This window comes from Cupressus sempervirens, chromosome 6 (genome assembly GCF_028749045.1).
Source record: "Cupressus sempervirens isolate cs-2001-9-10 chromosome 6, ASM2874904v1, whole genome shotgun sequence".
Classification (NCBI taxonomy): Eukaryota; Viridiplantae; Streptophyta; class Pinopsida; order Cupressales; family Cupressaceae; genus Cupressus; species Cupressus sempervirens.
The window spans coordinates 311,343,854-311,357,229 of NC_143123.1; the positions used below are offsets into that span (position 1 = coordinate 311,343,854).

General features: G+C 37.4%; 1 protein-coding gene across 4 annotated transcripts in view; it reads right to left on the reverse strand.

Annotated features, from left to right (window-relative positions):
- LOC149552444 (uncharacterized) overlaps positions 1-13,376 on the reverse strand; it is a 169,636-nt gene that overhangs the window by 61,176 nt on the left and 95,084 nt on the right. For all 4 annotated transcript variants that reach the window (XM_089788006.1, XM_089788004.1, XM_089788003.1 and 1 more), the window contains 2 exons: positions 1,350-1,576; positions 969-1,188 (listed from right to left, as the gene is read on the reverse strand). In XM_089788006.1, the coding sequence (XP_089644132.1) occupies positions 969-1,188; positions 1,350-1,576 (447 nt within the window). The remainder of the gene's footprint in view (positions 1-968; positions 1,189-1,349; positions 1,577-13,376) is intronic.

Here is a 13,376-nt window from a genome sequence, read left to right on the forward strand (position 1 = left end):
TCTCTTGTTTTCACTTAAGTTTTGACTCCATAAACCCTAGGAATAAGCACCAACCACACTATCTTGTTTTACAACTTCAGCAAATACTCGTAATATCAGAAGAAGTGTTCCTTTTCAGGTATTTTAAGTTATGTCTTAGTTTTGGGTCATAAATTCCTGCTCTCATGTTGTTAATGTCTAATATCAAGGGATAAAGAAAAATCTCACTTGTAATCAGACATTCAATTGATTTATGCGTGTTGAGAGCTTATCTCTTAACATTGTCTGTTTGAAAAGGAATCAGGATATGAAAAGGGATACGCACCTAGGTTAACAGAGCCTAAAGTAGAGGGGATTTCGATCAAATCCTATGAGTTGGCCACTGACAAAAGGGCTTGTAGATTGAAATTGGCTAGATCATGTAACTTGCCTGGATGATCAGTTGAAACAACCAACAACTGTATCAAACCATGCCCTTTTAACAGATCATAAAATTTATTCCATGATTCTACCATACTTTTTTACCTTCACAGACTAAATCATTGTGCAGGCTAGAATCATGGAACATATTTATCAACGGCTACACCTAAATTATATGCTGAAAAAAATGCATAATAAGTTCTGAGATTTTTTTCCCTGTGACAGCTGTGCATTGCTGGCCATCCCTGCCCAGCTGAGAGTCAGTTTTTGGGGTGCTTTCACAATTTCATTTTTATAGCCACCAATCAAAACAACTAAGTTATCAAATCAGCAGGCACAGAGGGTAATCTAGATTCTGGTCAATTCCATTGCTAATGTGACCAAAAGACCTGGCAAACATTGTTATATACCCATAATCATTAATTGTTGAGATTGAAATACACCAACAAAATATCTAAATAGATTAAACTACTGAAATCAGAGAATGACATGGCCAAAAACTAACTTCATCAATCAATGGCAATGTTCAGGCTATGCCATGGAGAAGCTAATTCATAGAAGAGTCTTACAGTTTTCAAGAGCAGACCATGCAACAGCAGCTGCACTCTTTTCTGCTTGTTTCTTAGTATTGGCATGTTTTCCTTCAAATTTCATCCCATCAAACTTCAGAGTGCATGTGAAAATTGGCATATGTGGTGGACCAGATTTAGTTGTGTTGTACACTGGCAAAGGCTTCCCTTCTTTCTGTGCCTTTTCTTGCAACAAATTCTTGTACATAGATAACTCAGCCTGTTCATTGAAAGCCACTATCAGAATCAACATTCATTATATGTCAAGTTCAAGAAAGGGGGATGATAGCTAGCAAAATAAGTTTCTGTCATATTTCATAAAACCATAGAAGCTGACCCATGAAAAAAGCCACAAAACAAGAGTTTGTATAAGCATTTTACCAAAGAAGAACCTTTGTCTGACAATGATTTGAGTGCCACTGCTGCAGCTGCATGTTCAGCTTGACGCAATGTATTGAAAAATCCTGGACCCTCATATGTTTCACCATTGAATTGAACTGTTGCTTTGAAACGCAATGCGTGAGGAGGACCTTCTCGGATTGAGGAATAACAGGGTAAATTAAAACCACCCTTTATGGCAAATTCTTGCAGCTGAGTTTTGTGCATATCTGCATGTCCAGAAAGAGTAAACAGGGATTCATAATCACTGACAAGACAGGCAGACTTTTCAGCAAAGAACTGCCATAATCAAATGCTTATAAACATGATTGATGATCTCCCAAATAAATTTGTTAGACGCACCAACTTGATACAGACAATAGCACTAACAAGACAGTTTCTGATTATCTATTACACGATAACATTGTTGGAATGTTTGAGGAAAAATTCAAATGACTATGTGCCCTTGCATCTTTAATGTTCTGATAAAACCCAATTTTTACATTTTATAGTAGTAAAATATGTACACTAAGTTTATTAGATAACTCTCCTATATTTTTCATTCCAGACTAAATACTATATGTGCCCACGAATCAATGTTCAATTTTCGATGTCTAGGAAATGTCATGAAGTGGAGATTTTTTCAGAAACATGTAAAAGGGATAAGAGGTCTCATTCATGTGCCATCTTCTTGACGTTCCAAAGTTTCCATAATCCTTTTTTTCTGCTTTTGAAGCTTAATATCTACTCTAAAAGATTATAGCCAATTTCTATATGGTTTGTTATTAATTTTAGATAGTTTCTGCTTGTCATGTGGACTTTCGAAACATGGAAGTATAGGCCAACTCTTCATCAAGGAATTCAGAGAAAAGAATATTCTTCAAGTATAAGAAGAACAAACCCGTTAATGGGTGCATGAAGGTTGATCTTGAAAAGGTGCATAGGGAAGAGATACAAAGGGATACAACGGATGAGGAATGGATCAAAATAACCTATGATGGAGATGGTCAGGGAAATCCAGGGCCTTCAAGTGTTGGATGTGTGGCTAGAGATTCCAATGGTCATATCGCTTTGACAAGAAGATGTAGGGGCTGGGGACTAGTAATGAAGCTGAAGTCTAGGCAGCCTTGATGGGGGTAAAGTTGGCACAAAGAGTACAAGTTAAAAATTTGCATTTGGAGGGTGACTCTCAAATCATAGTAAATACCATTTTGACTAGAAAATTACACACATGGCAATTATAGAAGGTGCTCAAAGTCGAGAGCAAACAAACTTGTTTTTTTTTCAAAATTTCAAAATTCCCCATGTTTATCGAGAAGGGAATACATTAGCGGACTCCTTGTCCAAATTGGCAATCAACGTGGTGATGACATAGAAAATAGAGGATAGTGAAATCATGGTGGCGAAAGTATTTTCTCCAGCCCATCCCTTATTCCTCAAAATCATCTGGTCGTTATTGAGGGTGGAGTATGCAATCTCACAATTTTGGTGAAGGACGAATTCAGACATTGCTGCCCTATTTTGTGCCCGAGGTTTACATTTTAGGTCAAAAGAAGAAGTGCAGCACTCTGTAGAAAGGTGTGTGCAGCTAGACTACAGGATAGGGCTTGACAAAATCCTAAATTTTGTAGTGATTGGTCGAGGGTTTCTCACGGCACAAGGTAACTAGATAGGCTTCCCATGGTTTCACTTGTCGATGCACCCATCTCTCTTTCACAGGCATTTGAGGACATTTTAGCGAGGAGACAAGAAGAAAAGAGGGCATGGACTCTATTAGTAGACTTTGACCTCAATTGGGAGCTTGAATTGGCAGCAGGGATACCCAAGAGCCAAATGGATCCAAATTCATTTTAGTTGAGATTGATAGGTGCCTAAGAGGAAATGTGTAATGTCCCTGTTTTGGCTGACATCGTTTTGCATGCCAGATCAGTCTATCACGGACTCCCGTAGACGGTGGCTGTGATGAGAAAGTCATTTTGGCGTTTATTTGGTGATTGGATGGCTCATTATGCTCTTGGAGATATTATTTTATTTATATTTTATCATCATTTTTTATACGGGGCCTAAATGTTAAAATTCTAAGTTGAGTTGCACTTTTTTATGAAGTTATTTATTATAAAAGTGCATTATAATGGGATTTTATAATGGATGTTTCTAGAAGTTCTTAATAACTTCTTAGAAAAGGATGCTTCTAGAAGTCCTTAGTAACTTCTTAGGAAAGTAAATAAATGGAGGGCTTGGCCTCTCATTTGGACAAACAGAAATTGATGATTCTACTACCATTCTCTTTGAACATTTATGGCACCATCCAGGTCTGCAAATATTCGTCATAATCCTTGAGAACGATACCTCTCAAGAGATTGCATAACTGAGGAAGTGAAAGACCTTCTAAAGGGTTGCACTTTGGAAGTGGTATTCAGCCATTTCAAGTTGAGCTTAATTTGAATACTCAGATTACCTGAAGGTTTGAGTTTTTGAAAACAGTCTGAAAAAACAGGTCCAAAAAAGCAGTCCGAAAAAACAAATCCAAAAAAACAGTTCGAAAAAGCAATTTGAAAAAGCAGATCCGAAAAAGCAGTTCGAAAAAGCAAAGCGAAAAAGCAGACCCAAAAAAAGCAAGTGAAAAAGGAGATCGGAAAAAGCAAAGCAGAAAGGCAGCATTGGAGAAAATTATTACACCATCTACAATCAGGTTCCTTTGGATATTACATGCATTGTTCATATCATTTAGATTATTAGAAGGTAAGGCTGTAGGTGAAAGTTGTAACAGATTTAAGCATTATTCATGCAGATGTAAGCCAAGAGTCTTGGCCATTTCATACTAGCATTGTAGTTGACATTTTATGTGCAATAAAGGAAACATAAGTTGCCGATCTAATATAGTCTAATTGAATATGTATTTATCATTCATGATCAGCTTATAAGTTTGCATGCCAATTGTTTGACAAAATGTCAATTGGCTATAGGTTCTCTTTTTTGGCATAAATAATGTTATAATTTTGCATCCCAAGCGTTTGTCAAAATTACTAGTTGTTGTAGCTGCATATTGCAAGTAGTTTCACATATATGCATTGAATATTGTCAAAATAAGTTGCACATTGATGTTGGGTCATTGTTTAGTCAATTCAGAGACTTCTTGCAAGCATTCTTATTGATGCTAAGTGTAGGAAAGAGCCAAAAAAGCAAACTGAAATTTTATATCAGTCATATGACCCTTGTATGCAAAGTGTTTTCTTGAACCTTTATCAGCATTTTGGAATCAGATTTGAGCACGGTCATTACAAAATGGGATGCCAAAGGAGGGAGAGGCAAAGAGCTACCAAAGGACGTGGCTGTGAAGGTGTAAATGGTGCCAGAGGCAGATACTATTAGGGGAGGGCAAGGAATAACTCAGAGGAGTGGTCGTGCATTCTGCAAAGGTTGTGCTCGAGGGTATGGCACAAGCTAGTGGAGGTGGGGATCGTTCTAAGGAAGCTAGCCTTGTTGGGGTCTCTCATGTCTGTGTGGAGTTGGTTGGTGGGTCGTTTGTGTTTGGTTAGGTGTTGGGTGATGGTGGTGTGAGAAAGGTGTTAGGTGGTGGTGGTTCAGGTGAGATGTGTGGTTTATCACCCTTCTTACTCCCGCCCACGCTTTTCTCTAAAAAAATTGTCATTGTGGGTTGAAGTTGTGTAGATAGGTGTAGGCTGGTCGGGGAAATGGAAACTTTGTAGTGATAGTACAATGTCAATGTGGTCTATGATGGTCACAAAAAAGGGTGATTTTGTATAGGATACTCACCCAATTGTTTGCATATGTCATATCTAATACGAAGTGATCAAATTTTTGGTGCTATCAAGTAGGGAGTGTAGATTTTGGGGGTGGTGTTGTGAATGATATATCTCATACATTGTAATGCTTTACTTCATAATATTAATAAAATCATCTTTTACCAATCAAATAAAAAAGAATAACAAAAAGATTTAAGAAAATGAAGTTGCTTAATTTGCAAATATAATGACATATGACTAAAAGGAATATAATAGATCTATATAACTAACATATGATCATTCTCAAATCAAATGAAAATGGTGAGTTTGTATTTATTAGAAACAGAAACGAAAACATCAGAGTAACACTAGACAAAGTTTTAAACAAATTCGAAAATAGATGCATATGCAATTGCAATTCAAATGGTTTACAAATTATTTTATGTCATTACTTCTTGTTCAAAAGTGATTACAGGACAAATTGATTATTCTTTGCAATAAATGCATGAATCTTCAACTATGATACATTTGTAGTATCTTGCATACTTTTAGTTGCTCATATTATATTTTTGTTTAAAAGAAATCCGTTCTTTTTCAATTTTCTCAAGAAACACATATTTTTTAGTAAGAGATTGTTGATAGTGGCATCCATGCCACTAAGAGCAATACACGGGTTGGTAAGGCAAATTGGATGCTTAATGAACAAGTGTTTTGAGTACCTAGAATGGAAAATGTAAATGTGAATCTAATTCTACATTACATTTTTATTTTATTTTTGCTTATGTTTGTTCATACTTATATTAACATTCACAACAGTTGCACTTCAGAAAGCATTTGGTAGATCTCCTCCAAGTTGTTGATGGGGAGAAGAATGCAATGAGCTACATATGTAAGGCTATGAATAAGGCCAAGGTGGCCATTAAATCCATTTTTTGCAAGAGCTGAGAATAAGTATCATCCCATTTGAGAAATTATTGATAGGCAATAACACCTCCAGCTTCACAAACCCCTACACACATCTATTTACTTCCTCAATTTGTCATTCCAATTTTAACTTGATTTCAAGAGGGATAAGGAGATCCTAAGTGAGCTCTATGTAGTCATGGAGGGGATGACACAAAGTTTTGGTGTCGGTGCACAAATATTTGACAAGATCAAGATATTTAGCTTTGCACAAGATCTCTTTTCATGTGATACATGCAAGGCAACTCAGTCATCATTGCAGCCTTAAAAAAATCTGTAGGGTCACTATTCAAATTTAAAAACAAAAATTATTCCTCCTATTATATTATTTTTAAATATCAAGATTTGAAGTTGGATAATGAGATTTACTTATTTTTCTAAATCGTTTCTAATGCGCGGCGGAAAAGATTTGATGCTAAGGTACCAAATCCTCATCGGATTGTAGTGCTTCAACTTGTGATCCCATTTAGAGTATGTTTGAGCACATACACTCCAAGAAGCAAATAAGACAACCTTCGTCTTATTGTAACATTGTAAATTGCACCCGTACGGAATTCGATGTTAACTAGCACCTTTGAATTAAAATCTCCACCTAAGCCTCCACTTCATCTCACTTGTCTAGTCACTGCTTTTTGTCTGAATTTATGGCCATGTGGAAGATGTTCGTGTAGTGCGCACTTGTCATGAAAATCTGCAAACTAAATGTGGTCATTGGAGGGATATACTAACTTTTTGTAACATCCCTACTACTAGCCTTTGTCAAGGATAATTAGTATCTATAAAAAGAATGTTCGAACCAAATAATAATATGCATTAACTATAATATTTTAAATGAAAATCAACCCCATTTCAAAACTCAACCTTAAGGATGACTCCAAATCAAGATACTAGTCCTAAACAATATAATATCATTTCAAATGCCATATTTGATTACTTCTTTGTCTTCTCTGGAGTGCACCCCATAAGATCCTTCTTGGAAGGGATATCCCATATCCAAGGCCTTATCACATATAGATATGTTGACTCACTAGAATATTCTAGCACATGGAGATTATATCATTCTCAGGTATGCCCATTAGATGGAGATTATATCAAGCTCTCATACTGACACTTAAGTGTTTAAGATCAAATTCTTCCTCCTTTGGAGGCTCCATTGATCTCTTCACAAAGTATTAAATGTTTTTAAATAAACAAAACAATATCTATATATTGTCTTTCTAATAAATGTCGTGTGTGTGTGTGTGTCTGTGTCTGTGTGTCTGTGTCTGTTTGTGTGTGTCTGTGTCTGTGTCTGTGTCTGTGTCTGTTTGTGTCTGTCTGTCTGTCTGTGTCTGTGTCTGTGTTTGTGTCTATGTGTGTGTCTTTGTCTGTGTCTGTGTCTGTCTCTGTGTGTCTGTGTGTGTGTGTGTGTGTGCATGTGCGTGTCTGTCTGTGTCTATGTGTGTGTCCGCATGTGTGCGTGTGTGGGTGCACGTGTGTGTGTGTGTGTGCATGTGTCTATGTGTGTGTCCGCGCGTGTGTGTGGGTGCACGTGTGCATGTGCGTGTGTCTATGTCTATGTGTGTGTCCGCGTGTGTGCGTGTGGGTGCACATGTGTGTGCGTGTGTGCATGTGTGTGTGTGCGTGTGTGGGTGCACGTGTGTGTGTGCGTGTGCATGTGTGTCTATGTCTATGTGTGTGTCCGCGTGTGTGCGTGTGGGTGCACATGTGTGTGTGCGTGTGTGCATGTGTGTGTGCGCATGTGCATGTGCGTGTGTGTGTGCGTGCGTGTGCGTGTGTTTCTCTGTGTGTGGCTGTGTCTATGTTTGTGCCTGTCTGTGTGTCTGTGTCTGTGTGTCTGTGTGTCTATGTCTGTGTGTCTGTGTGTATCTGTGTGTGTCTGTGTGTTTGTCTGTGTGTCTGTGTGTGTGCATGTGCATGTGTGTGTGTGCATGTGCATGTGTGTATGTGCGTTTACGTGCGTGTGTGCGTGTGCGTGTGTCTGTGTCTGTCTATATCTCTGTGTGCGTGTGTGTGTGCGTGTGTCTGTGTGTGCGTACATGTGTGTGTGTGTGTGTGTGTGTCTGTGTCTGTGTCTGTGTCTGTGTTTGTGTGTGTCTCTGTGTGTGTGTGTGTGTGTGTCTGTGCGTCTATGCCTATGTCTGTGTCTGTCTGTGTCTGTGTTTATGTTTGTGTCTGTATATGTATGTGTGTGTCTGTGTATCTATGTGTGTCTATGTGTGTGTGTGCGCGCGCGTGTGTGTGCGCGCGTGTGTGCACATGTGTGTGTGTGCGTGTGTGTGTGCGTGTGCGTGTGTGTTTGTGTGTGCGCATGCACATGTGCATGTGCATGTGCGGGTGTGCGTGTGCATGGGTGTGTGCGTGTGCATGTGTGTTTGTGTGTGCGCATGCACATGTGCATGTGCATGTGCGGGTGTGCGTGTGCATGGGTGTGCGCCTGTGTGTGTGTGTGCGTGCGCGTGCGTGTACGTGTGTGCGTGTGTGTGCGTGTGTGCGTGTCTTTGTTTGTGTCTGTGTATGTGTACGTGTGTGTGTTTGTGTGTCTATGTCTGTGTCTGTGTCTATGTGTCTGTGTCTCTGTCTGTGTCTGCATGTGTGCGTGTGTGCAGGTGTGTGTGTGTGTGTGTGTGCGAGTGTGTGCATGTGCGTGTGCGTATGCACGTGTGTGTGCGTGCGTGCATGTGCGTGTGCGTGTGTACATGTGGGTGTGTGTGTCCAATCAATAATGTAAAGAAAACTCAACATATAAAACACCTATATGATGTCTTTGCCACCTTTTCAAGACCCCTTGTTTCTCATGTTAAAGATATGCCCCAAAGTATGTTGAAGATTGTAGCTACGATAGAGATCTTTATCTCTGCAAAAATGGATATTATTACCATTATTTTCACCTTCTACTGATAAGGACACTTATGTTTAAATTGTAATATTAAATGTAATGACATTTGTCATGTGTTAAGGAATGGAAATTCAAAGAGTTGTAATTGTATTTGTAATAAAGAGTCACGTTTTGGGAGTTTTGAGAGGCCTTTGGTTGGTATGTGAAGAGTCTCTCCTTAAGTTATATACATCGTATCAAGCGATAAGCATTGTACACTTGAACTTTTATGATCAATAAAATGATTTTTTTTTTTGTGGTTGGGTTTTTCCCTTCATTCTAGAAGGGTTTCCCCAAGATATTTTTGGTGTTTAGTGTTTCAGTTTTAGCTATTTTATTTGTTGTTTATTATCATTGATTTCTAGGCTCAGGATTTAACAAGGTATACAATTAGATCTCTTTCGTTATCTTATTTTGTTTTCTACTTTTGATATGGTTCTCCTTTTTTATTATTCAATGGTGATTTATAAATATTAGTTTTCATCTCTGTCCTTCTAAAAGGTCACATATAATCATAATCCTTTTTAATAGTCACAACACTTCATAATTACAACATTTTTGAAGAGTCACAACCATTCACAATTACAACCGTTTTGAAGAGTCACAACCATTCAAAATTACAACCGTTTTGAAGAGTAACATCATCTCATTGTTGCAACCTTTTGAAAGAGTCCCTTATTTTCTTCTCATTCCTTTCCTCTTCCACTAATCCTTCTTTTAACTCCTATCTTCTCCTCTTCTTATTTTTTCCCTTTCAAATGAATTTTCCTCCCTATTATATTTTATTTAGGAGTCACAACTCTTTATTACATATCTCTAGACTTTTCATTAGATTTAATTAACTTATATTATTCTATATTATATTATTTATTTTATGTTTATTATCATCTATTACTAAATCATATTTAGAAAGGTAACATATTTTCTACAATATTCTCTATTGTAATTAATTCTATATATTATTAACTCATTGTATATTTAATATTATTTAATCATTTTAGATCTTTTAAATATTATTTTATTGATAATAAATTATATACGTTATTATTTATATTATAAGAATAATATTTCATTATAATTTCTTACTTTTTATATTTTAATATTAATTTTATTATATGATTGTATTATCATTATTTATTTAGTAATATCGTATATCTAATTATTATTAAAAATTTATATTAAAATAGGAAAACAACACTATCCCTAGCAATACAACACCTCCTTTGGCATACCATCAATGTAATAAATCCTCCAAGTAGTTTAACACCTTCCTTTTGCCTTCATTTTTTATCTTTTTGGCTACTTTCATCAGCTGCTTGACACTTTCTTGTAGGCGTTTATATAATTCTTGACGATTCACAACTTTTTGTTCATCCCATGTTGCTGCTCTAGCATCTCCATTGCATACAAGCTTATTTTCACCTTCATTGTAGTGAGCTTCAACCTCTTGGCTTTGAAGGAGAGTTATCCCTCGCATCTTTTACTCACTCATTTCTAATTTTGAATAAGCATATCAACAGTGTCTTGATCTCTATCTTGCATACACTATCATTTTATCAAATTATCGATTATCACATCGATCTTGGCTATCTATGGAACAACTTTCAAGGAGCCTCTAAATGAAACAACTTTCTTATCGTTGTGTGTGAAAAATCGAAGAGATTGGAGTGTCATGCCAAGAGTCTTTGGGAGGTTGCAAGATCTTCTTTATCTCTATTCATTTTAACATCCTATTTCTAGTTGTTACGTGCTTTTCTATTTACTATTCTAAGTCTAGTTTATTTCCTATTGAGTAATTGCATTGCCTTGTACCTTTTGGGTACAACGTTTTGCACCTTATCTGTACATGATGAACATGCGTCCCGTTGTCGTACTCAACATGCGCAAGTATCTGGGACAAAGAGCTTACAGCACCTATCAACCCTTCTCTTTTTGTTTTTGTAATCCAAACACTTTATTGTTTTGTATACTTAAGTTATTGTTTATTTCCTTTAATGCATTTAGTGTTTAATTTCTCTGTAGCTTAAATTGATCTCCCTAGTTCACTAGAGCAATAGTATAAATGAGGTGGCATTGGGTTATTTGTCCATTCAGATTCCATCAATCTAAAGGGTGGCAAATCCCCTTGTCCACATTTTGGTGATCTCAACATGAACTAAACAAACTTCATTTTCACAACATATTCCCTTGCATCAAGTGATAGTCAATTTGTGAACACTGTCACTATTACTCTGATCTCCCCTCCAAATTAGAAGAATAAGAATGTGGATTTAACATTCATGTCGTTGAATGTGTCCTACTTCTAAGATCTTTCTTCTCTATACATCCCTACAAAGATAAAAGTTAATGCCCTCATAGACATTATGGTTGATCTTTCCTGCAAAGTCAATGCCATCAAGGAGGTCCTCTTTGTGAATAGGCTACATTGGACAAGGTACGATGAGTGCAAGGATACCATTTGTTTGCACAATGAACTATCTAATCCCCATATGGGATACTCCTTATAAGACCCAAGGCAATGTCAACAAGATTTGTTGCCTTCTCTGAGTTAGACCCCTTCCTCATGAAGCTAGGCATCCCATAGCTACTCTCTATGAAGGTGGTCCCCTTGGCAATTCATAAATGATTGGTGTTTTGCCACAAGAGTGTAGTGCATACAATGCAAGATATAAACATCAGCCTTTGGTATCCCATAGGGGTTTCCTTAAGGGTCTTGCTTCCCTTAGACGATCTATTGTTTAAAGCATACAATAAGGAGGAGCTATCTTCTAAATTTGTTCAAGTTGTAGCAATTGCAGCCCCTCTCACTTTCAATCCTACATCTCATCACACATCCTCATAGACACCCCTACCCTCGTTGTTTATAACAAAGCTAAGCGATTCTGCATGCTTGATCATCTCCCTTAGCACCTACTTCTCAACCTCCAAGGGTAACCCTTGTTCCTTCAACTTCTCTCAATGAAAATGAGAAAGTGAATATGTGACTAGTCTACAACTATCTTTCAGTAGCACCTTCTAGCTCATTGGTGGGGCCTTCCTCCTTGACGAACATGACATTGACAACCTGTCACAAAGAGAAGAATGTTGTTGAGCCTTCTTAGGCTTCAGGTCCTAGTCAACACCAATGGTGAAACCTACTTGGGCACAAACATGAGCGTTGTCTATGGGCAAGGACATTGGAACGTAAAGTCGCTTTAAAGGTCGAGAGTGAGTCACTCGTCCCCATGTTTGTTTAGTGTCTACTCCAAGTCTTTTGCATCCACATATCGGTTTGTTTGATATTTGGGTTGCTCCTTATCACTTTAGGAGCTATTGATGATCCTTGTCCTAAACAAGTATAGATCTTCATCTCTACATCCTTGGAGCCACCCTTCATCACCTCGCTTCTTCATACCCGATGTTTTCCCAACTTGTGAACATGCTACATACATAGGTTATGTCCAATGCAATCATGTTTCTTTAGCTAGTTCCATCTCTAGATCCTCATTGCAGCTTTCCTTGGATCCTAAGGCCTACTACAATTGAAACAAAATATACTTCTCCATCATCCAAGAGTAAGTTCAAGTAGAGCCCTATACCCTGATTGTGTCATTGCAAATGAGTTCCTGCGACTTCTCTAATGCATCAGCATTTAACTTTCTTGAGAATACTTTGACGTTGTCAACTATCTTTACAAGATCACTTACTCTAACCTCGAAAGAGCTCTTGGATGAAAATGTTGAGGCAATTTCATCATTGGCTCTAGCCATTGATGAAGCATCTGGAGTTTCTTTTGCAGTTGTCTCTTTAAAGCTCTCCTTCCCTCCCCTTTGATCGTGATTGGTAGGAATGTAATCTACTAGTGGAGGATCACTAAGCCAATTGCTCTTCTTATTTGTCGATTAGAGTGTTGTGTTCCCTCATGCTTGTCTTTCAATGTTGTGCTCTCCTGAAGGACTCAAGTTACTCCATTAGTAATTGAAAATAGCGGGATTTATAAGTCATACATTCCTTATGTTTGTTATCTTATTCTATTTGTTGTATCTTTACTTTGGACATTAAGGGACGTTTAAACCTTCCTCCATGTTGACCCATTTTTTAATATCTTCATGTGCTCATCTTCATATTTGAAAACTTTGGTACCATGAAGAGTAGCTCATATGCAAATATGCATTAATAATTTTTCACTGCTATGGGTTCTTCTAATGATGAATTGTTAGATCCACCTGTCTCTCTCTATGTTTTGTTGCTGTTGTGGGTATGCATCATCTATTCTAGTGTGGCATTCCATGATAACATCTTGTTATGTTGACACACTGCAACATCTCTTTTCTCCTTAGAATGAATCATAGTTCCCTTTGTGCAACACATTCCATTTTAAGAGGGGCCTATTATATTGCACCATTTGCATTTCTAAAATTGTAATTTATTTAATCCACTACCTTTGTGGGTGGTCATCCACTG